The sequence below is a fragment of the Sorex araneus genome, chromosome X (genome assembly GCF_027595985.1).
Source record: "Sorex araneus isolate mSorAra2 chromosome X, mSorAra2.pri, whole genome shotgun sequence".
NCBI lineage: Eukaryota > Metazoa > Chordata > Mammalia > Eulipotyphla > Soricidae > Sorex > Sorex araneus.
The window spans coordinates 156,823,599-156,845,539 of NC_073313.1; the positions used below are offsets into that span (position 1 = coordinate 156,823,599).

A 21,941-nucleotide genomic window follows, 5' to 3' on the forward strand; every position below is an offset into this window, starting at 1 on the left:
CGGCGCAGTGACCTGGGCCGGGCAGTGCCCCTGGACCGGCTGCTTGGCTGAGCCCGTGTCCCCGCGCCTCTAGGCCGCTGCTCTCACTAGAACGGGGCCGGGTGGGGACGAGCACGCACATTTGCGTGTTAGCATGTATGATGTGGCCGTCGCACCACACAGAGTCCCTTCAATGTTCTCAATGGTCATTTTAGGAAGCGCCAGTGAGGTACCATGGACACGCGGATCGGTGGCACAAGTGGGGCAAACAGAGATCTCGCCGAGGACTGAGCGAGACCCACCTGCAGAGGCCCCGGGGGAAGCTGGCGCGGCCACAGAGGCGGCACATCCCCGTGGGGAGAGTGGCCAGAGCCAGCGAGTCCCTGAAGAGCGTGCCCCTGTGCCCAAGTCCCTCCCAGAGTGCTCGGGGCAGGCCGGGGAGCCGCGGCAGAGCCCCCCAGGGGCAGAGGAGCCTGGGTGTGGGGAGCCAGCGAGCCCGCGCCCCTCGAGTCCCCTGAAGTCCAGCAGTGACCAGGTGGATCCCGAGGGGGGGCAGCCAGCAGGTGCCACCGAGGAGCAGTCCCCAGGCATGCAGGAGCCCACCCAGGGTGCCCAGGTGGGTGGGGGCGGCCACGAGGAAGAAGATGAAGGAAGGGGTCAGGGGGGCGAGAAGCCCATCCACACCAGGCCTGGGGCTCCGGTGGCAGCACCGAGCACGGGAGAGGCCAACAGCGACCCCCCAGAAACGAAAGAAACCGACAAAGAGATGCAGGGGCCCCCAGGAGAGGCGGCGGACTCGTCCCAGAAGAAGGCCAAGAACAAGAAGAAGAAGAATAAGAAGAAAAGAGCGCCAGCCCCCGCCGACAGCGGCCACAACGCCGAGGAGGACACAGCCTCCCAGACCTCAGACTTGGGGGCCGTGAAGGGAGAAGAACCTGTCGAAGGGGCCAAACAAAAGCCAGAGGCACAAGCTCAGGACAACGGGCCTCACACACCACCGCCGGAAGTGGCAGCCAGAGGCGGCGAGAACCCAGAACATTCTAGAACTGAGTGGGGTGTAGAGCAGCAGCAGGAAGACGAGGCTGGGAGTGCACTAGCCACACCAGGGTCGGTTGAGGGGGTCCCAGGCACTGCCGAAGGCAGCGCCCCTCAGGAGGAAGAGGAGGGGCCTTCGGAGGATTCACTGGGAAGCCCCCTGGGATCACCGTCATCCCCCCACTCCAGGGCCGGGGGGGATACGGAACAGGCCGGTGCGGAAGACGGGGACCCGGCCCCCGCGGGAGAGCCGGAAAACTCTGAGGACGCCAGAGGCAGCAGCGCGAGGGGCAGAGGCAAGGAAGAGTGCTCACTGTCGTAAGGGGACCGCCGGCCGCCCTGCCTTCCGGCCCTACAGGTCCTTCCACCGCCTGGGCTAAGTTCTAGGGACATTCCCGTGGGCTGCCACTGCCGTCCACCCTCACGGTTCTGCTTCGGGTAAAAACCTTTTCCCATTTGTCTTGGGGCTGTTCCGGACCAAACCCCGGGGCCAAGCTGAGCATTCCAGGGCGGTGAGTCCCGCGGGGACACGCCCGGCTCCCCTTCCAGAGGCGCCATCCGGGCTGACTCAGAACCAGACACTCGGCCCCACAGGGCCCTTCATGAAGAGGCCGTGGGTGGTCGGGAGAGATGCCCCCCCGCCGTCAGCCGCCGGCCCCCGCCTCCCCCGCTTGTCGCAAACCAGCGCATTCCAGGCATTGATGCCTGAATCTTTGTCACAGGGGATTCCTATTCATGCTGATCTGATAGAGATTTTATTTTATTTTCTAAAAGAGACCTGTTGAAACTACATTTTCTACTTGCAGTATTTTGGGGGAGGGGTATCGTTTCTAACTCTTTTTTTTCTTTTCTGTTTATCTCACCACTATTTGAAGGAGCAAAAATAAGGGTCTTAGCTCATCTGTATTGCTCTTTGCCTGCAACAGGAATTTTAAAGAGCTGACACATTCCCTTTGGGCATAAGCATTTTCATTTGTTTTTTTTCTTGGCATATTCTTATTGGAAAACTCTTGTCTTGAGCTGTCTGAATGAAATATATTTTTTTCTATATAAAGAAGCATTTAAAAATAATTATGGACAAATAAAAATTGTAAAGTATTAAATCACAAGGGACTGTATGCTGTTCGGTATGAATGCTGTTGTCACTTTATAAATCCGTGTAAAGTTGCTGTTACACCGGTGCCTGTGTACGGTCTGGGGTACACCCTCGTGCCCCATGTCACTGAAATAAAACCTTCTGAGCAGTAGACGTCTGTGAGCCCCGTCTCTGAGCTGTCTTGGCCCTGAGGCCGCCGTATCTGGGCTGGGGTGCTGGGAAGTCGTCAGAGTTCTCTCAGGGGGGACGTTGACAAGCCTCTCCCTCCAATCTCTCCTGGGAGCTGCAGTCCTGACAAGGGGCCCCAAGAAGGACATGGATCTGAGGGGCCCGGGAGAAGTCTCCCCAGTACTGTCCTGTCCGCCGTGGAGGGTGTGAGGAGGACGGGGCCTGAGGCCTGCCCATGGCGGTATCGCTGTGGAGAGCTCCCGTCTCCCAGACGCCCCCTGGCCTTTGGCACCCACCTGCATGGCTCTGTGCCCAAGGCCGTGCCCAGGCCACTAGCAAAGTGGACGGCGAGAAAAGGAAGTGAGGGAAGAGGATGGCGACACCGTTACTTCCCAGTCTGACAGCCCTCATGGCGACCATCCTCTGCTCCTAGGAACAGTGTCCTCGTGGCCAGCATGCTAACTGATGGCCACAGAGAGGGTTCTGAAGTCATGAGCCAGTGACCTTGCAGGTGCGCAGTTGAGGGGGACATGAAGGTTCCCAGGCAATTGGGGAAATGTGTCAGTGTCCAGGCGTGAGAGCTGGAAGGATGACCTGTCCACTCTCCCCAGAGGAACCCAGACGGCCAAGGCCTTACCCGAATGTAGAGCAGAGGAAAATAGCGACCACCGATGCCTTAGATCAGAAAACTGGGGCAGTTCAGCACTGAACCCCAACATGGGGCCATGCCGTGAAGCGTGGCCCAGCCTGTGGCCTGGTGCAGGTCTTAGAAAGGGGAACACGGGGGGGGGGGGGGCGTGGGCGTAGCAGATAGTGCAGGAACAGAACCTTCGCTTGTACATATCGGGGCGCAGTTGGGCTTGTCACGGGAGTGAATGTGCTCTGTTGGACTTTCTGTGATGTGTCGTATTCCCACACACGGAAGTCCTAATGCATGAACGCCTAGATTTCTGGACACCTGGAATACTAATTCTGGGGACTGCCCAGTGTGGGGGTCCCACTTCCTGTGGCTAGACTCCTTTCCCAGGACATTGCAGTGAACAGCGCAGCCTGCTACCACGGCCACTGGACCAAGGGACACGCAGTAATAGGTTCAAATGTCCAGACCCCTGAGGAAAGACAGAGATGTGGCGATTTCCCGGTGTGGTGGCTGTAAGCCAAGGACGCCTGTCTCCCTGCCTGCCCGTGCCCTGGGCCCCCGCCTCAGAGGCAGTGCCTTCTCGGGAGGTGCCTGGGCCCATGTGGGTGCAGCCCCCCCATGCCGAGTGCTTGTTCTGTTCCTCTCCTTGCTGAGGGTGGGAGCCTGGTCCCGGGGGAGGATGACAGGCAAGGTCCAGTGCAGAGGGGGTTTCAGGGGACCCACCTAAACACCGCTGATGGTCTCTGCATGTCTGGAGGCGGCTGGGTCTCTGCAGGTACAGCCAGGGTGGCGGACACCCCTAGGGACACCCCCGTCTCGCAGCCAGGTGCCCAGGCAGGCAGCCCAGCCTCCCTGCAAGTGGGGTCGCAGCTGTCCTGTGGGGCTTCAGGGAGGATCAGGCTAGGGTGACACGGGCAGGAGCGGGGGCCTGAGGCCAGGGCCGTGTCTCAGCTGGGCCCACAGGCTGGGCACTGTGCACCCTCGGCCTTGTCCCAGCGCAGCAGAAAACAGAGCCTGGTGGTCACATGACATGCCACCGCCACCTCCCTGGTCATTTAATCCAAGAGTTGATCCTTAGCAGTAACACCATGCCACGTGACTGGGCTATTTGAGACATGGAGACTTAACTGTGCCTCGTTCCTATAAAAGTACCCGTGACCCCGAGGAGATGCCCCCACTCGAGGGGGACGATGACAGCTCCCGCATGGAGGAAGTGGACTGAACCCGCCCACCGCACCCCCCTCCCTTCCCTCCGCCATAGGTCTCCAATGACTTTCCTTTATTTTTGTTAAAATTTAAAAAAACTCTACGGCATGACATAACTACTTAGGGAGAAGCTAAGATTTCTTTCTACTTCTAAGTGTGACCCCGTGATGCATCCGCTGCTAGAGCAGAGCTAGTCCCTTTAGTTTTGTGTTGGCTTGTTCTAAGAGATGGTTGTAAGATGTACGTAACCTAGTGTTCATTTTGTGGTCTAAAGTGTTCAGTGATCGAGCAGATTGCTTAGTAGACCAAACCTTTTGTCACTGAAGTGTGGAGCTAAATCCATGATGTTTAGGGGAGACACTTGCTAACCCAGCTCTCAGCTTTAGAACTTGCCATCCTTGTAGTCGCAACTGCATGTCCCAGGCCTCTAGGAATGAGCCTTTCCCCGAGCCAGCCTGACAGGAGTGACCATCCATAGAGCACCCAAAGAAAAGCACTGTTTGGAGTAGTACGCTACTCTGCTCCCTCGGCGTGCTGTAAAGCTGTTTCAGAGCTCAGCTGAGTTTGTCCGTGGAAATGCAGTGTCCTGCTTAACGGTCGCAACAAATACAGAGGAATTAAAGGAAAAAAAAAAAAAAAGTACCCGTGACCTGGAAGTAGTTTGTGTCTGTGAGTGAGCCCAGTGTTCAGAGTATTTCTGACCCATCTGATCGTAAAGACGGTCGGGAACAGTCTTCTGAGTCTAGCAGGGAGGTGTCCCAGTTCACATACTAGATTTGGCACTAGCTTTTAAAGTGTGAAAAAAAACTGCTCATTTTTTGTTTTGTTTTTTTTTTGGGGGGAGTCCACACCCAGCAGTGCTCAGGGGTTACACCTGGCTTTACACTCAGAAGTGACTCCTGGCGGTGCTCGGGGGACATTGAGGGAGGCCGGGGGTCGAGCCTGGAGATGGCCGCATGAAGGCAAACACCCTTCCACTGGACTACGGCTCCAGCCCCAGTAGTGCTCGTTTTATTTGCATCAAATAACTGTGCCTCAGTCTTTGTTCCATTTTCTTAACCTTCATCTTCATCTTTATCTTTTCTCTGGTTCTACTTCAGATATTCCCCTCCTTCGAAGTTCTGCTTCTCTCTGTATAATCTTTCATGCCCTCACATAAGATGAAAGACCAGATTATCCTGATTTAAAATTTTTTCATTATTAACTTCTACATTTTGAACAGTTTAACTTGCTAGTAGCAGATCCTAATCATCTGGGAAGATAAAATGCAGGAAACTCGTACAGCCGGTGGCTGGGCCTCCAGACAGCCCGCTGTGCCCGCTGATGCCTGTCTGTGCCAGCGTGCGGGGAGGAAACGGCTGAGGGACAGTGCTGGGCGACGGCCGCCTGGGCTGAGAGAAGGGAGGGAGCGGAACCCCTGCCTGGGAGCAGTCGGGCTGCTCGTGGGGCCCAGAGAGCTGGCAGCCGTTCCAGACGTCTCTCCCATCATACCTGCCCCTCCCCGGGTTCACTTCTTTCCGTGCCTCTCGGCACGGCCCAAGCTGCTTGGGAAAACAACCGGAGGGGCGTGGAATTGGACAGGCGCGTGGCTAGACAGGGTTTAAGGAGCAGAGACGTGTTTTCCAGGAAGGATTTCCATGTCACGAGGTTGAGCCAGTGCCCGGAGTGTGAGGAGGCCGGGCGGTGGCCGCGGGCTAGGCGGTCTGGCCGGGCTGCAGGGGGGCGCTCGGGTACAGCCCACGGGCGCACCCACTGTCCTGACTGCCCTTGGCCAGTGTCCCAGACCCCTGGCCTGGATTTCTCTGTATTCAGGACACCACACTATGGGCCTTCCCTGCAAAGACTGTTTTGGGGACTCCTAGATGCACCCCTAAATACCAGGCTGGGCGGCTGCCGGGCCCAAACATGCTCCCTCAAAAGAGCAGCAGCTCTGACCGGCGTGCCAGCGGGGCTCTGGGCACGCAGGATTCCGACGCCGAGCAGAACTCGGGCGTTGCCTGGGCCACGCCGGGGGGAGCACTTGTGCGCGGGGACATGCCTCGGGCGGCCCGGGCTCGGCCCTGTGATGATGCTAAACTGTGAAAACTGTGAAGCCTGTGAGCTCTTGTGTTACAGTGCGGTTCGGCCCTAGCGCTCTTGCATGCTAACCCCACGTAGAAGAGTAGCCTGTTTGCATGCAGCCGGAGGCGGCCCCTGACGAGACAGCATGTTCTGGGAGGCCAACCGTCCCTGGGCTGAGTTCCTCCCCATTCACTGTGGTACGTGTATGATCGTTCATCAGAGTTTCACTAACCCGATCTCGAGCCTCCACTCAGCGCGCGGAGGGGCCCGGCGCTCGGGGCGCCCTAACCGGGGTCTTTCTCGTCTCCCCAGATACCAGGTTGAAAAAGCTCATCGACGAACGGGAATGCCTGCTGGAACAGGTAACAGCGCCCGCTGCACGCGCGTTCTCTGCCTGCACGTCCTCATGCCTTTACATCCTGCTTCAGGATGGTACCACACAGCCCGTCCTGAGCAATTGGCGGCCTGCAAGTTCTTGTCCAGTGCCCAACTGCTGTGTTATATCTCCGTCCCCTCAGTGATTTTTCCTAAAGTGGTGACAGTCCTTCCCAGAGGTCGAAGGGCAGATTGTGACGTGTGGCCGCGTTTCTCTCATCATTAAGCATGTCCCCCGGAGTAGCTGTGCCCAGGCAGTGCTCGACTGCGACTCAGGGTGCTGCTTCTCCCTGGGCACGCTGCTTCCTTTTCTGTAACTAAGCAGGCGCCTCCCTGTCCTTGGGATGGAGAAGTTCACACCCTTTCCGGCGGTTTCAGATAAAGAAGCTCAGAGGGCAGCTGGACAGCAGACAGAAGAACAGCAAGCCCGACACCCCGAGCCCTGCAGACGACATCCTGGAAAACGGAACTGACGTGCACGTGCTGGATCTCCAAAGTAAACTCGCCAGGGTGGGCCTGGCGGGTGGAGAGACGTGCTCTGAGCCGGGAGAGCCTGGGCTTGTCCCCACCCCGGGCCCCGGCACCCCTGGGACACGAAAGTGCAAAGACGTTCCTTAGTGGGGTAGAGCAAGGATGCTCTGCCTGAGCCTAAACATTGAACAGACCCCCTAGAATGTGCCCCAAGAAGCTACTACCTGGGCTCTGCAGGGCTCACGTCTTTCTGCGGCCACAGCAGGCCTCTGGCCTGCTGACCAGCGCCCAGACAGGCATTTCCTACGCCAGCCCACGGCACACCTGCCTCTCGCTCTCTCTGTCTGTCCTTCACCACTTGTTTTATGTTATTGAACCACCCTGAGATACAGTCAGAAAGGTGTTATTGGTTGGGTTTCAGTCAGTTTCCCAATTATCCCTTCACTGGTGTACGTTTCCCACCACTGATGTCCCCGGTTTCCCTCCCGTCCCCACTCTGCCAGCCTGCCCCATAGCAGACCCCCACACTAGGGTTATCATGAATGTCATTTACCTCCTTTCAGCACCCAGTTCTTGCCCCAGTGATCACCCAGAGTGATCATTTCCAGCTGTCATTGTCATAGACCCTTCTCTGTACCCACTGCCCCCCACCTCCCTGCTTCTGTCTGCTCTCGCTTCCCCTGGCAGCGGGTGTGACGACGTGTCCTCTCAGCCCAAGAAGGGACGTCCAGATGTGCAGGACCATTCGGACACGAGGCGTTGTTTCCCAGTGGCCAAGCTTAGAACATTCTAGAAGGCCAAGAGCTTAACATGTCTTCCTTCTCTTTCTGCCATTAGGGGATGCCAACAGACAGATCAGCGACCTCAAATTTAAACTTGCCAAGTCTGAGCAGGAGATCACGGCATTAGAACAAAACGTACGTGAAGCCTTTGGTGGTGGCCACGGTGCCTGGACGGTCTCGGGTTCTCAGCTCCCTGGAGAGCCCGGGGAGGAAACGGGAACCAAAACGGGCCCTGAGCAGGAGGGATGGCGGCGACTCATCTCAGTGTTGTTCTCCCAAGAGAGAAAATAAGGGCAGGAAAACCTTCTTACAGTCTCTGCAGTGCCTCTGAGACAGCTCCCGCCGGAGGGCCGCTCAGATGGGTTGGGACCTTGCAGGGTTTTCTAGTGCCGGCCTGGGTTTGATCACCAGCACCGTGAATCATACAAGAAAATGGGGACAGAGAGGTACTGCAGGGGGTCAGACACATGACTTGCATATAGCCAACTCTGATTCGATCCTGGGCGCCACATGGTCCCCACAACAGTGCCGGGAGCAGCCCTGGAGGTCCCCCAGGACTGCTGGAATGGGCAGGTGTCCCTGGCAGACCCCCACAAGGGAGGTTCTCCTGAGCACTGGGTGATGGGCAAACGGCCTTCGCCCCCTTCCTGAGCCCCGCCCTGCGACCTCAGCAGCGAGAGCGCAGCCTGGCCATTGACACGTTCGCTCCCTTCCTTTAGGTAATTAGGTTAGAGAGCCAAGTCTCACGGTATAAATCCGCGGCTGAAAATGCAGAGAAAATAGAAGACGAGCTCAAGGCCGAGAAGCGGAAACTGCAGAGAGAGGTAAAGGTCTGGCGGGAGGGCCAGGAACACGGTCCCGTGAAGTCACCTCAGGCCTCATTGGTGACATCGTCCCAGCCGTGGGTGTGGCCCTGCCACGGGCTCTTCTCTCAGGACAGAGCAGACTCAGCCTCGCGCCCAACTCCACGCCCTGGGATGCTGCTCCTTTGCTTCTGTTCTGTCTAGCTGTTCACCCTGGGGGGCGCTCTGGGGGGCTTCTGCCGGCTGCTCTGCTTGGACTGTCACATTCATGGCATCTCGGACTTTGCTTGGAATCAGTTTCGGAAAAACCTTCCACCGAGTTCTTAAGCAGCATCTCCCAGCTGTCTCCTGTTCCCCCCAGATCCCACGTGGGGTCCCTGCCACACACGTCCTGTCTCGGGCTGCCCTGTAGCTGGACAGGAAGCCCTTGCAGACCCCTGTCTCGCCCCCTTTCATGCCCAGCCTGCCTCCTTGCCTCCCTTCTGCTCCCGGCTACCTGGTGGTCTCTAAAGATTTCACCATCTCTTCCTTCCCGTGCCTGACAGTGGCACCAGCACACGGGGCATCTCATTCTGTCACCTGGCACTCCTGCTGACTCACTGACTCTCCCTCGAGTATCTGGTGGCCGTGAGGCCGGACTCGGGAACAAACCTCTGCACCTGGGGTGTCCAGGTCCAGAGCTGGGGCAGGGCGGGGGTTGGCCAGTGCTCGCACCCCGCCACCCTCTTTGAGGCTTGGCGTCAGATGCAGGAGACGACCCAGGTCTCCACACCCCGTGGGCATGGCCCTGCACCGCTGCTGCGGGGGCCGCGCCCTGCTGTGGGCTGCCGCTGTCCGGGCCCTGTGGCCGTGGCTCGGGCCCAGGCCTTCTTGCTGTGGTTCCCAGCTTCTGGCTGTTCCAAGTTGTGGGGATTTCCCTTCTGTCTAGTCCCAACTCACTGACTTTCTTGAGACAGTCGCCCGTCCTCCCCCCCCCAACCCCATAGTGACCTGAAGACTGCCATATCTATAGCCCAGTTGTGTCAGAGGAGTTTCACTTCCTTAGTGACTTACAAGGCCAGACTCCGGGGTCTCATGACTTTTGGAGGGTGGAACCTTCCCAGCAATGCTCGGGAGTCTGAGGGCCAGCCTGGTCCCAGGTGTGGGGTGATGCCATGGGGCCTGGGGTTGGACTCGGGGCCTCGTACATCAGCCTTGGGGCTGCCACCCTTGAGTTCAGACGTACACGCACACACACAGGAATGTGTGTCCACGTCTTCAGGACCTGGCGGGTCCGATTATAGCTGATTTCCGGTGGGCCTGCCTGGAATCTCGGCAGCGCTGCCATCCCCAGTTCACTGCTGTCCCTCTGTTTCCAGCTCCGCTCAGCACTGGACAAGACAGAAGAACTCGAGGTGAGCAATGGGCACTTGGTAAAGCGTCTGGAGAAGATGAAAGCCAACCGGAGTGCGCTCCTGTCCCAGCAGTAGCCCGGCGCTGGCACCCGAGCGGTGACTGAGAGCTGGTCTGTTCCGTCTGGGGCGCCGCTGCACCCTGCTTCCCAGACGACACTCCGTGAGCCCTCCGCTGCTCCGTGACCACGACCCGAGCTGGCTCACCCACGGGAGCCCCGGCAGCCCCGAGACCTCTGCCTGTGGGGCCAGCCCCCAGCCCGCGGGGGCTGTCAGAAGCACACTGGGCCCACCCGCACGGCAGCATCCAGGCCGGGGACCGCGGCGAGCAGAGTCGAGGAAGGAGGGACTGGGGGTTTCTTTTCCTGTGTCTTGCTGAAAATTAAGGGGATATGTGACAGTGTGGGGACTTCTTTTCACGGCCGAAGCTACAATTTGGGCGACTTCAGTAGTATCTTAGTCTGTGCTTTTCACACACAGCACTGGAACCACAAGCCATCACCAAGCAAAACTCACCAGGAACGGACGGTCTGCACGTAACTGTGGCCTTACGAAGACTCTTTACAGGCGACCAACAAAGCTTTTCTAAGGGATTTTGCATCCGTTCAATCATAAGAACACCTTTTTTCAGGGTAATTAGGCAATAGCTTCACTGAAAATGACAGCTTTTCATTTGCATTATTTAATCTTTATCTTTGGAATTGAAGTTGTTAACTTCTTTTAATGAATGTATTGAGAAAAACATTAAAAATGAAATGTTGAAAGACTTTAACTACGTGTTCTTGTTTTCCTCCCGCCACGAGAGCTCTTTAGCTGATTTCATTTTGTTATAGAGTCGTTTTTTTAAATGCAGTTAAATGAATTCATTTTTTTTCTTTCCCATTAGTTTCTTTTTTCTTTTTCTTTTTTTTTTTTTTTGCTTTTTGGGTCACACCCTGTCGTGCTCAGGGGTTACTCCTGGCTCTGCACTCAGGAATTACTCCTGGCGGTGCTCAGGGGACCATATGGGGCACTGGAAATTGAACCCCAGCCGACCACGTGCAAGGCAAATGCCCTACCTGCTGTGCTAGTGCTCCAGCCCTCCCGTTAGTTTCTTGAGCTCTATTCCTGGTGGTAAGAATAGTGTGCCTGAGGCTGGAAGCACACGCAAGACAGCAGATAGGACGCTTCCCTTGCACCTGGCTGCCCAGGGTTGATCCTTGGCATCCCGAATGGTCCCATGGGAATGCCAGGAGTGATTCCTAATCTCAGGGCCAGGAGTCAGCCCTGAGCGTGACTGAATGTGGCCTCAAAACAAAAACAAACCAATGAAAAATGAAGAGTGTGCTTCTAAGAGTCTGGTCTCAGAATGCAGGGAGAACTCTGGAAGCTGGGAGAGATGCTGCAGCAGTGCAGGAAGGTCTGGCGCCCTGCTGGTCCCAGAGCCGCACGACGTAGGCTGTGATTCTGCAAAGGCTGGTACATATCAGCAACCACAGACCCCCAGTGTCGCCCAGAGTCAGCCTGGATGCCTGGGGATTGCCGTGCAGGTTGTGAGTTGGGCGTCTAGGATTAAGGGGACATTCCCTCCAGCACCCGGAAGTGACGCACTCCGGCCCTGCTCCGTCCAGATCCAGGACGCACCAGGAGGGTTCCCAGCAGGAATGAGAGATTCCTGGCTATGTCACAGCCAGTCTCCCTCCTGAGTGCCCGTAGGAGCCGCCTCCCAGATCAGCCGGCTGTGACTGGCTTACTCATCACACACCTCCTGGCACTGACCCCACGTGTGCCGTGGTTAGGAGAAGCAGCACGATCTGTCTGCTCAGCAGAACGAGTCTTCGGTTAGCCGCTTTCCAAAGTTCCTAACTTGGCAACTCTGCTTCCCACAGGTTCAGCGTTTGATGTTCTTTCAGAAGTCATCTCTCCACCAGGCCATGCCTAGGAACAGACACCTTGTGGTGATCTGCCCGCGCAGCCTCATAGACACTCAACCTATAACAGGGAACTAACGCTTGGGACGAGCGGTCCCTAACACACCTGAGCTGAGGGAGAATCTCAAGAAAAGGACAAAAGAAGGGGTTCAGTCCTCATGGGAAGGGTTGGGGCCAGGGGGCTGGCAGAGCAGATGGGACAGAGCAGGCTGGAACTGGTACTTGCCCACTCGTCCTCTATGGAACGGTAGGCGTTGGACCCCGTTTTTCCACACCTGGAACTTGGCAGGGCAGAAACTGACCTTGCCTCTGCCCACTGGGCCCCACCGTTGGCCATGGCCCCAACCTGAATTAGAATGTTGGAAGAAGCAAGAGCGGGCCGAAACCCCGAGAGTTGTTCCTTCCTTCAGAAATGCCTTGGCCTCTCGTGGGGAGCAGCCTGCCGAGTGCCGCTCAGCCTTCCAAGTCGTTGCCTCCCCAGCAGTGCTCAGGAGGCCCCATCCCTCCCAGTGATACTAACCAGGCCAGAAGGCTCACGGCTCGAGTCCAGCAGTGTGGCCTGCTCTGGGTCACTGCCACCACCAGCAGAGCTTGGGGCCTCCAGGGCTACACACAGGACACACAATGCTGGGATTGAACCTGGGGCCTCGCACGTGGCAAGTGCACAGACCTGACCCCTGAGCTGTCTCCCCCACCATTCCAGCCAGTCCCTGGCAAATGTACACTGAGAAGTCATGAGTGTGGTTTCTGCCTGACTCGGCAAGTTCTCCCGAAGACGAGACTCTCTGGGCTTTACCGTCCGTCGATGGTCCCGACTGGGCATTCTAGGATGAGGGAACCGGCAGTTCTGTTCCAGTGGGAAGAACAGGCAATACGCCTGAAAGTAGTTGGTGAGGACTGTGAAAGAGAAGCTGGTACTATCGGGAAAGGGGCGAGTGAGTGTGGTCAGGAATGGCGCAGTATGGAAGGCTGCATGGAGTAAGTTACATTTAAACTGACAAATTATGAAAAAGCTGAGGCACTGGAACATCTGCAGCAACAGTGTCTGGAAGAAATATAACTGAGCAACACGCATCATCTAAAATTTCTTAGGTGCTATATTTAAGAAGCAGGTGAAATTTACTACAGTTATTTTATTTAACCCACCTTAGCTAAAATGTCAACACCCCAGAAAATGTTTTAATGTGGGAGGTTAGTCTCACATTTTTTCACAGTAAGCTTTTTAATCTAGTATATTGTATATTCGATATGCCAAAAACAGTAACAATAATGGGCCTCATTCCCCTGACCCTGAATGCAACAGGGACAAATGGAGATGTTACTGGTGCCTGCTCGAGCAAATAGATGAGCAATGGGACAACAATGATACAGTGATGTATTATATATATATTATATATATGTAGTACTTATATATATGTAGTACTTCTTACTTATATAGTATTTCTTACCAGCATTTTTTTTTTTTTTTTTTTTTTTGCTTTTTGGGTCACTCCCAGTGATGCTTAGAGGTTCCTCCTGGCTCTGCACTCAGGAATCACTCCTGGCAGTGTTCAGGGGACCATATGGGATGCCAGGAATTGAACCTGGGTTGGCCACATGCAAGGCAAACGCCCTAACCGCTGTACTATGGCTCTGCCCCGGCAGAGAGTCTCTTGCCCGCTGCACCTGGCTGTCTTCCCCGGGGCCTCCTCTGAAGGGATGGGCTCCAGCTTCCTCCCCACCCTGAGCAGAGCACCCAGCGGCCAAAGACTTCCGGAGCCTAGCCACAGCCATGCTCAAGGCCCCTCTCCACACGTTCAGACGAGCCTCACGCATGAAGGAACCGGCAGAGGAACCCAGGTGTGTGGGACCTGGGGCTGAGACCTCCAAGCCTGCTCGGATCGGGACTGGGCCTGCTCCGCCCAGATTTCCCATCTCCCAGTAGCTAGGCAGTCACACCCAGGGACTGCCCCCAGTGCCCGTGTAATCCTGTCAATGGCCAGCATCCAGAGACTTAAAAGCAAGCTCCTGGATGTGAAGCAGCCACGCGATATCTTATAGCCTCTGTCTCCCTCTGGGAGAACCTGGCAAACTACTGGGAGTTTCCTGCCCACATGGGAAAGCCTCGCAAGTTCCCCATGGTGTGTTCATATGCCAAAACCAGTAACAAGTTGGATCTCATTCCCCTGACCCTGAAAGAGCCTCCAGTACAGCATCATTGGGAAGGACAGTAGAGAGAGGCTTCTAAAATCTCAGGGCTTGGACGAATGGAGACGTTACTGAGACTGCTCAAGAAATTCAATGATCAACGGGATGATGATAGTACATTTCAATTCTAATGCTAAATTTTCACCATATTTGCTGCTTATTTCTATTTCATAAAATGTACAGCTGAAAGGCACACTTACATAACTGGGTTGTTCTAAATATAAAGTTTTTCACAGGCCCAGTGAGATACTACTGAGGTTAGGGACATGCCTCGCATGTGGACGAGCCTCTGGTTCCACCCCTGGTAACACATGGCCTCTCTGAGCATCACTGGGCGCAGACCTGGAGGCCCCCAAAGCACCACTATGTCCCGGCACCACATTCTTGGGGCCCTGCAGTGAGTCATAACCCTGTGGTCCCAGAGGCATTGGGAGTTGCCTGTAAGCCTCCTGAGCACCACTTGAAGGGCACCTCTCAGAGTTTTCCAATCATTGAATTCCCCAAAAGAAGTTTCCTTTAATAACTGCACCCACATTGATGAAACTGGATTATTAAATATATATATATGTGTGTGTGTGTGTATATATATATATATGTTTTGTTTGGTGACCACACCCAGTGGTGTTCAGGGTTTATTCCTGGCTCTGCACTCAGGAGTCACTCCTGGCAGGGCTTGGGGGACCATATATAGTGCCAGGGATCAAACCTGGGTCAGCCACTTGCAAGACAAGCGCCCTGCCCACTGTATATCTCTGCGGCTCCAGATGTAAAAGATTTTTTTTAATGTAGGAGCACTGCTATTTATTCAGCTATTGATTAAGCTGATTGAATTGGGCATGAACTCCACATTACTTTTTTAAAAATTTTTAATTTTATAAGTTAGTTCACAATGTTTGGTTACATTCAATATTCAAACACCAATCCCATTACACCTTCCCACCACCAAATTCGGGATGTTTCCATCCCATGCCCCAATCCCTGTCCCAAAACACAACCGAAATAGTATATTTCATTTTGCCTGTTATGAAGAACTGCTGAACATGCTTACAAAAGAGTGTTCAAATAGGAAACAGTGTTAAGATTGTTCTATTTTGGCAGGAGCCATTAAGACATTCTATAGGATATCACTAACATGTTGTTAAAGTTTGGGTGATGTGAGCTTTGGTATATATATCTGAAAATATGTATATATATATATATCTCCCTCTATGATTTGTTGCCTACTATCTGAACCCCATCAAATGTGCAAAAGCAGCCGCATGGTCCAGGAAAATGTTTACTCATAGGTGAGGCTCAGCCCGAGCGCATGGGGAGCGGCCTTGACCGTGGCAGTGGTTGGGTTGTGGGGGTTTTTGGCTGCCGGGACTGGGTCCCTTGGAGTGGGGAGGGCTCTCACCCGTCCCCCTCTGGGGTGCCTCATGTGAAACAACCTCGTGCGGAGTTCAGTGGCATGGTTATGGGGGCCTCATGTTATGCTCCCTTTCAGGAGAAGCAGCCATGTGATCTGGATGGTGGCCGGTGAGATTATCTGGTGCCAGCAGGAGGTGGCTAATGGGCGTGGCCCCTGGGTCACCGGAGACTAGGAAAGCTGGCAGAGGATTTCTGTTCCTGGTCCTGTTGAGCCCAGAGTCCAAGGACACAAAGTTCTGCATTACCTGTTTCCGTAGGACTTCTCTCATGCGTGAGGCTAGGCCCAAGCACATGGGGAGCAGCCTTGAGCATGGCAGTGGTTGGGTTGTGGAAGTTTTTGGCTGCTGGGGTTGGGTCCCTTGGGGCTGGGAGGGCTGTCACCTGCCCCCCACTGGGGTGGCCCCGTGTGAAATAGCCTGGTGTGGAGTCTGGTGACATGGTTATGGGGGTCTTATATATGCTCCCTTTGGGGGGAAGCAGCCATGGGATCTGCACGGTGGCTGATCTCTACATTACTTTTTTTTTAATTATTAGTCTGAATGTTAATTTTATTATTTTGTTATTATTTTCCCCCTTTTTTGATTCATCGTGAGATAGTTACAAAGCCTTCAGTTTGAGCTTCATCATTATCACTGTCATGATCACTGTCACTGTATCACTGTCATCCGTTGCTTATCGATTTGCACCAGTAACTGGAGCAGGCATCAGTAACGTCTCCATTGTGAGACTTGTTGCTACTGTTTTTGGCATATCGAATATGCCACAGATAGCTGGCCAGGCTCTGCCGTGCAGGCGAGATACTTGCTAGCTTGCCAGGCTCTCTGGGAAGGGCAGAGGAATCGAACCAGGGTCAGCCGAGTGTAAGGCAAATGCCCTACCCGCTGTGCTATCACTCCAGCCCTTCATCACGATACAATCATCAAATACAAACATCGAACACCCATCCCTTCACCAGTGCACATTTTTCACCACCAAAATCCCTAGTATTGCCATGCCCCTTCCCTGTTCAAACCCTTCCCCTGCCTGTGTTGAGCTTATATAGCTGAGCCAGAGGTGGTTTGTGGGTGTGTCTCCCACATGCCTAACTTTTGGCCATTTAATTTCTTGGTAAACTTGGTCCCAAGTTGTTGGGGTCCGGCCAAAGGCACAGCGGCAATTTGGGGGTATCAGGAAGCCTGAAGGCACCATCAGACTGCTGATGCACTCACCCCACAGGTACAGGATGACCTGAAGGCGGCACCATACCCCCCAGATGTAAAAGATTTTCAAATACCCATAATTCAAGGTTATTTTTTTAGGCCATGAATTGACATTTCAAGTTGAACTGGGATATAATTTTAGAGGGGCTTTTTTATCATATGGGAAATTGGTGGCTTAACAAATTTTTTAAAATTATGATGGCTTGGTTCTATGCCATTTCACAACATGAGCACTAGGGCTCCACACAAAACATGAGGGATGGACAGGCAAGAAATGCCGAAATCCAAGACAAAATAATGTTAATACAATCAATTAAAAATTCAGAATTTAATGAAAAAAATCCACCGTGAAAGAAATGCTAAACTTGGGACTGGAGCCATAGCACAGCAGGTAGGGCGTTTGCCTTGCACGGGGCCCACCCGGGTTCGATTCCCAGCATCCCTGAAGGTCCCCGAGCACCGCCAGGAGTAATTCCTGAGCACCGCCGGGTGTGACCCCCCCCAAAAAAACGCTAATTTAACTTTCTTGTTGCTTTGGGGGCCTTCCGGCTCAGGGGTCGCTCCTGGGTGTGTCGGGGGGTCAAGCCGGGTCTGCCCCCCGTAGGGCGGCTCGGAACCCCAGTCCCATGCCTCCGGCCGGGTTGGGGCAGTTTGGGGGGCCAAGGGCGCACACTCGGCCGCAGGTGGTCAGCGCCGTGAGCTCTGCCCGCAGCCCGCGGTACTGTTCTCCCGGTGGCTGGGTTTGGGGAGCCCCCGTCAACCCTGGCGCTCCCGACTATTCCTCACGGGGGCTGCGCCCCAAGGGAAGTCCGGCGGCGGCGGGCAGCGGGCAGCGCGGCCTCCCCGTGGCGGCAGGTGGTCAGCGGTCAGGTCAGTGCCCCGCAGCCGCGTCCCCGGCGTTCTCGGCGCCAGGCGAGCGAGTCTCGCGCCACAGACGCCTCAAGGCTGTTCCAGTCACACGAGGCGGCTGCGGGCCTGAGCGCCACGTGAGGCCCGCCTTGGCGCCCAAACAGCGGGCCAATCACGGTGCGGCGTCGTTCATCACGTGAGGCCCACCTTGGCGCCCAAACAGCGGGCCAATCACGGCCCAGCAGCGTTCGCATCCGCCAATGGTGGCGGACCCCGCCTGTCGGGGGCGGGCCGCGGGCGGCCGTTACACTACCCGGCAGGCACCGTGGCTGCGCGTGTCGCCCCAGTTGCGCTGAGGCACCGGCGCCGGCTGGATTCTTCGCGCGTGGTGGCGACGGGGGCGGCGGCTGTGGTGCGGCTCAGGTGCGACGGGCGCAGGTGCGGGCCGGGGCCGGGGCGGGCAGCGGCCTCCCGGTTTCGTTCGGCCCCGACGGCAGCGCCGGCTGCGGGTCCGAGGCTCGCGTGAAGCAGCGGGGGGCTCCGTGCCTCCCAGCCCGGGTCGGGGCGCGCTCGAGGGTGGAGCCGGAGCCGGGGGTCGCGGGGTGGCAAGGGGGGCTGGGTCAGGGTTGAGAATTTGGGGCCGTGGGCTCGGCGTGCGGGGACCCCGCTCAGGGGGCGACCCCCAGCCCCGAGCGCGGCCCGGCGAGGCCCAAAGCTGAAGGGAAGGGAAGGAGAGTGATGGGGCGTGAGGGGCTGAGGGACGGCGCAACCGCCGTGTCTCTCTCCAGGGGGCTTAGCCACGTGGCTCCAACGTTTCGTCACCGGCGGCGAGACACCGTCTCAGCATCTCTGTCCCCCGCCGACACGTCGTGGGTCTCAAAAGAGACACCCTTGGGGCTGGAGCAATAGCACAGCGGGTAGGGCGTTTGCCTTGCACGTGGCCGACCCAGGTTCGATTCCCAGCATCCCATATGGTCCCCTGAGCACCGCCAGGGGTGATTCCTGAGTGCAGAGCCAGGAGTAACCTCTGTGCATTGCCGGGTGTGACCCAAAAAGCCAAAAAAAAAAAAAAAGAGACACCCTTGAGGGATGCTACCTCGTTTGTGCTTTTTACCCTTATTTCCCTGGTGAATAATGTTATTTCTCTCTGTATGTTGGGATATTTTCCTCGGAGAAAATGTTTATTCAAGTCCTTCAGTTAGTTTCCAGTGTGTCTTGTCTGTATAAACAGTATCCTTTTACGTAACTGTCAATTCATTATTTTTAATAAATTATTTAAATATTCTGCCAGCCAAGTAGGGCCAGAGCGATAGTACAGTAGGTAGGACGTTTTCCTTGCACGCGGCCGACCTGGGTTCGATCCCCGGAATCCCATACGGTCCCGCAAGCACCGCCAGAAGTAATTCCTCAGTGCAAAGCCAGGAGAAACCCCTGAGCATCACTGGGTGTGACTCAAAAAGAAAAAAAAATATTCTGCTAATCATTGTTTGTTGGTTCTTTGATATTATATACAAGATGACTGTCCGTTTATCATTTTTCTAGTGATAAATGATTTTTTATCACTAAACATTTTTCTGTTTTCCTAGTAGTTCTTACAGCATAGTGTTCAAATCTAATAATAGTTTAATATTTATGCCTCTTCTAGAATACATCCCTTGAACACTGCAAGGCGCTGCAGTGGTGGAGATGGATTCTAGTAAAGGAAACCACAGTAATGGAGGAACTTTCCAGAGATGTGAGAACTCGAGTCAGTTTTATTATGGTGGAGAGAGGTAGTAAACGCAATTGGGCAGTAGTTTCCCCTGCACTGTTGGTACTCTGTGAACCTCCTTCCCAGTAAAATGGTAAGATTCCGTATGTTCCATTTTAGGGTTTTGTTTTGGAGGGGGAGACTTCTCCCAGGACTTCAGTTGGATTCAACAAAAGTCTTCCTGGCTATAAAACCTTTTCTTTTTCATTCTAGGGCTAAGATTTACGATAAAGTTAATGATAGTGTATTATGCAAACAGTGTTTGAACACCACACCCTCCACCCAAGTTACCCCCCCTTACCCCTTCAACCTACTTTGCTCCTTGTTCCCCCAATGTGGTAAACTTGGTTTTCAGAATCTGTTAACCACGTGGTATTCCCATACAGTATTTCTTTATGTCCCACATAAGAGAGAGATCATTCTGTACCTATCCCTCTCCTCTGGCTTCACTCAGCATGATGCTCTTCAGAACCATCCGTACATACGTAGTAGCAGATTATATGATTCTGTCTTTGCTTATAGCTGAGTAATAGTGTATGAGTATGTGTACCAGTTTCTTACCCCACCCTTCATTCTCCAAGCTTCACTTAATAAACACTGGTTTATAAAGTTGTTCCTGATGAATTGTTACAGACATTCAATATTTCAACACCAACCCGACCACCACTATCACCTTTTCTCCACCATTGTCTCCATTTTCCCAACAACCCCTCAAGCCTGCCCCTGTAGCAAACCCAAAGATACTTGTTTTCTTGTTTTCGATTGCATGTTACCATTAAATAGTGAACAGAATGATCAAAAATACTTCCTTAGATTGAACTTGTATCTCATGATAGGGACATTAAGTCCTTGTCTGAGGGATTACTAAGATGTTATTACTAGTTAATTCTGTGTAATGTTTTTGTTAATCAAGATTTTTTTTGTTTTGGTTTTTGGGTCACACCGGTGATGCACAGGGGTTACTCCTGGCTCATGCACTCAGGAATTACTCCTGGCAGTGCTTGGGGGACCATATGTGATGCTGGGAATTGAACCCGGGTCGGCCGCGTGCAAGACAAACGCCCTACCCACTGTGCTATTGCTCCAGCCCCCAATCAAGATTTCTTGGCTTTGATGTTATATCCCATCTAATCTGGTGTGCTACTAAATTGTCAGTGTTGTAAAGCTTGGAGATGTCCTGCACTCCAGGAAATCTAGAATTTTTACCTGGGCAGTGCAGTTGGAGTTAAAATTTTTTTGGGGGGTCACGCCCAGTGATGCTCAGGGGTTACTCCTGGCTTTGCAGTCAGGAATTACTCCTGGCAGTGCTTGGGGGACCATATGGGATGCCGGGGATCGAACCCGGGTCGGCCGCGTGCAAGGCAAACGCCCTACCCGCTGTGCTATCGCTCCGGCCCCCTGGAGTTAAATTTTTAACTGGGCTATGTCTGGGAAATTTTTGTGGCTATTCGATTTCTTTTGAGATTTATTTATGAGCCTCTGGAACAAAGCTGGTAGATGAGCTTGCATGGCCCTGGAGATCCATGTTTGCGGGTGTGGTTGCTGGAGCTTCCAGAAGTACAGGGAGGTAGAGGGAGGTAGCCTGTCCAGGCATCAAGATGGTCTGGGGTTTTCAACCACAGGGAGCTTTGTATCCAAATTTTCTGGCTGGTATATTTCTTCGTGAGGTTCAGTCCTGAGGTGATCGAGTTTGGCCAAAGACATGGTGGTGGCTTTGGGGTGTGAGTGTGGATATTGAGGCTTCAGGAGGGCGGGGACTTGGCCTGCCCACCTAAGTCCCTGTCCACCTCCAGAGATCTCCCCTTCTGAGAAATATTTTGCAACTAGTTGATCTCTTTTGAGATTTATTCATGAGTCTTTGGAGCAGGGCCAACAGATGAGCATAATTACATGGCAGAGGCAGTAGAACATAGATGTTGCTCTCAGGGCTTCCCGAAGTATGAGGGTTAGGGGAGGTTAGCCACTGCCACTCTGAGAAGGCTCAGAGTTTTCTGTCCCTCCCTCCCCCCCCCAAAAAAAAAGTGTACCTGACATTTTGGCAGTTTGATGTCCCTGGAGCTCACTTGTGATGCAGTGAAGTCTGGCTGCAGGCATGGTGCCAGCTGTTGGGGTGTGAGTGCAGCTGCCAGCCCACCCCCCTCCCATGGTCAACCCGAGGTCTTAGCCAGGGGACCATATATACCAATTTCTTGTCATCTTTTTTTTTCTTTTTGGATTACACCGGGCAGTGCTCAGGGGTTACTCCTGGTTCTGCACTCAGGAATTACTCGTAGCAGTGCTCGGGGGACCATATGGGATGCTGGGAATCGAACCCAGGTCGGCCACGTGCAAGGCAAACACCCTACCCACTGTGCTATCACTCCAGCCCCTTATCTTGTCATCTTGAACACTTGAGTTGATGCAAATTCTGCTTGTTGTGAACAGTGCTGCAATGAACATTGCTCAAATATCTTTTCAGAATATAACTTTGGACTCTTGGGAGACATACCAAGAAGGGATTGCTGGATCATACAGAAGTGCAAGCTTTTGAGAAATGTCTGTAGTGTTTTCCAAAATGGTTGAATCAGTCTACACCCTGCCTTCTTTTTTCCCCACACCAACACCAGCACTAGCTGGTTTTGTTCTTTTT

At 54.2% G+C, this 21,941-nt stretch overlaps 1 protein-coding gene across 24 annotated transcripts in view; it reads left to right on the forward strand.

Moving 5' to 3' along the window:
* LRRFIP1 (LRR binding FLII interacting protein 1) overlaps window positions 1-10,779 on the forward strand; it is a 70,857-nt gene extending 60,078 nt beyond the window's left edge. For 21 of the 24 annotated variants that reach the window (XM_055120700.1, XM_055120704.1, XM_055120699.1 and 18 more), the window contains one exon: window positions 195-2,987. In XM_055120700.1, coding sequence (XP_054976675.1) covers window positions 195-1,336 — 1,142 coding nt within the window. In that variant the 3' untranslated portion in view covers window positions 1,337-2,987. Of the gene's footprint in view, window positions 1-194; window positions 2,988-6,497; window positions 6,548-6,938; window positions 7,057-7,868; window positions 7,949-8,532; window positions 8,638-9,974 lie in introns of those variants that run through there. The other 3 variants (XM_055120721.1, XM_055120722.1, XM_055120723.1) reach the window with 1 other exon arrangement.
* The last annotated feature ends 11,162 nt before the right edge of the window (window positions 10,780-21,941 follow it).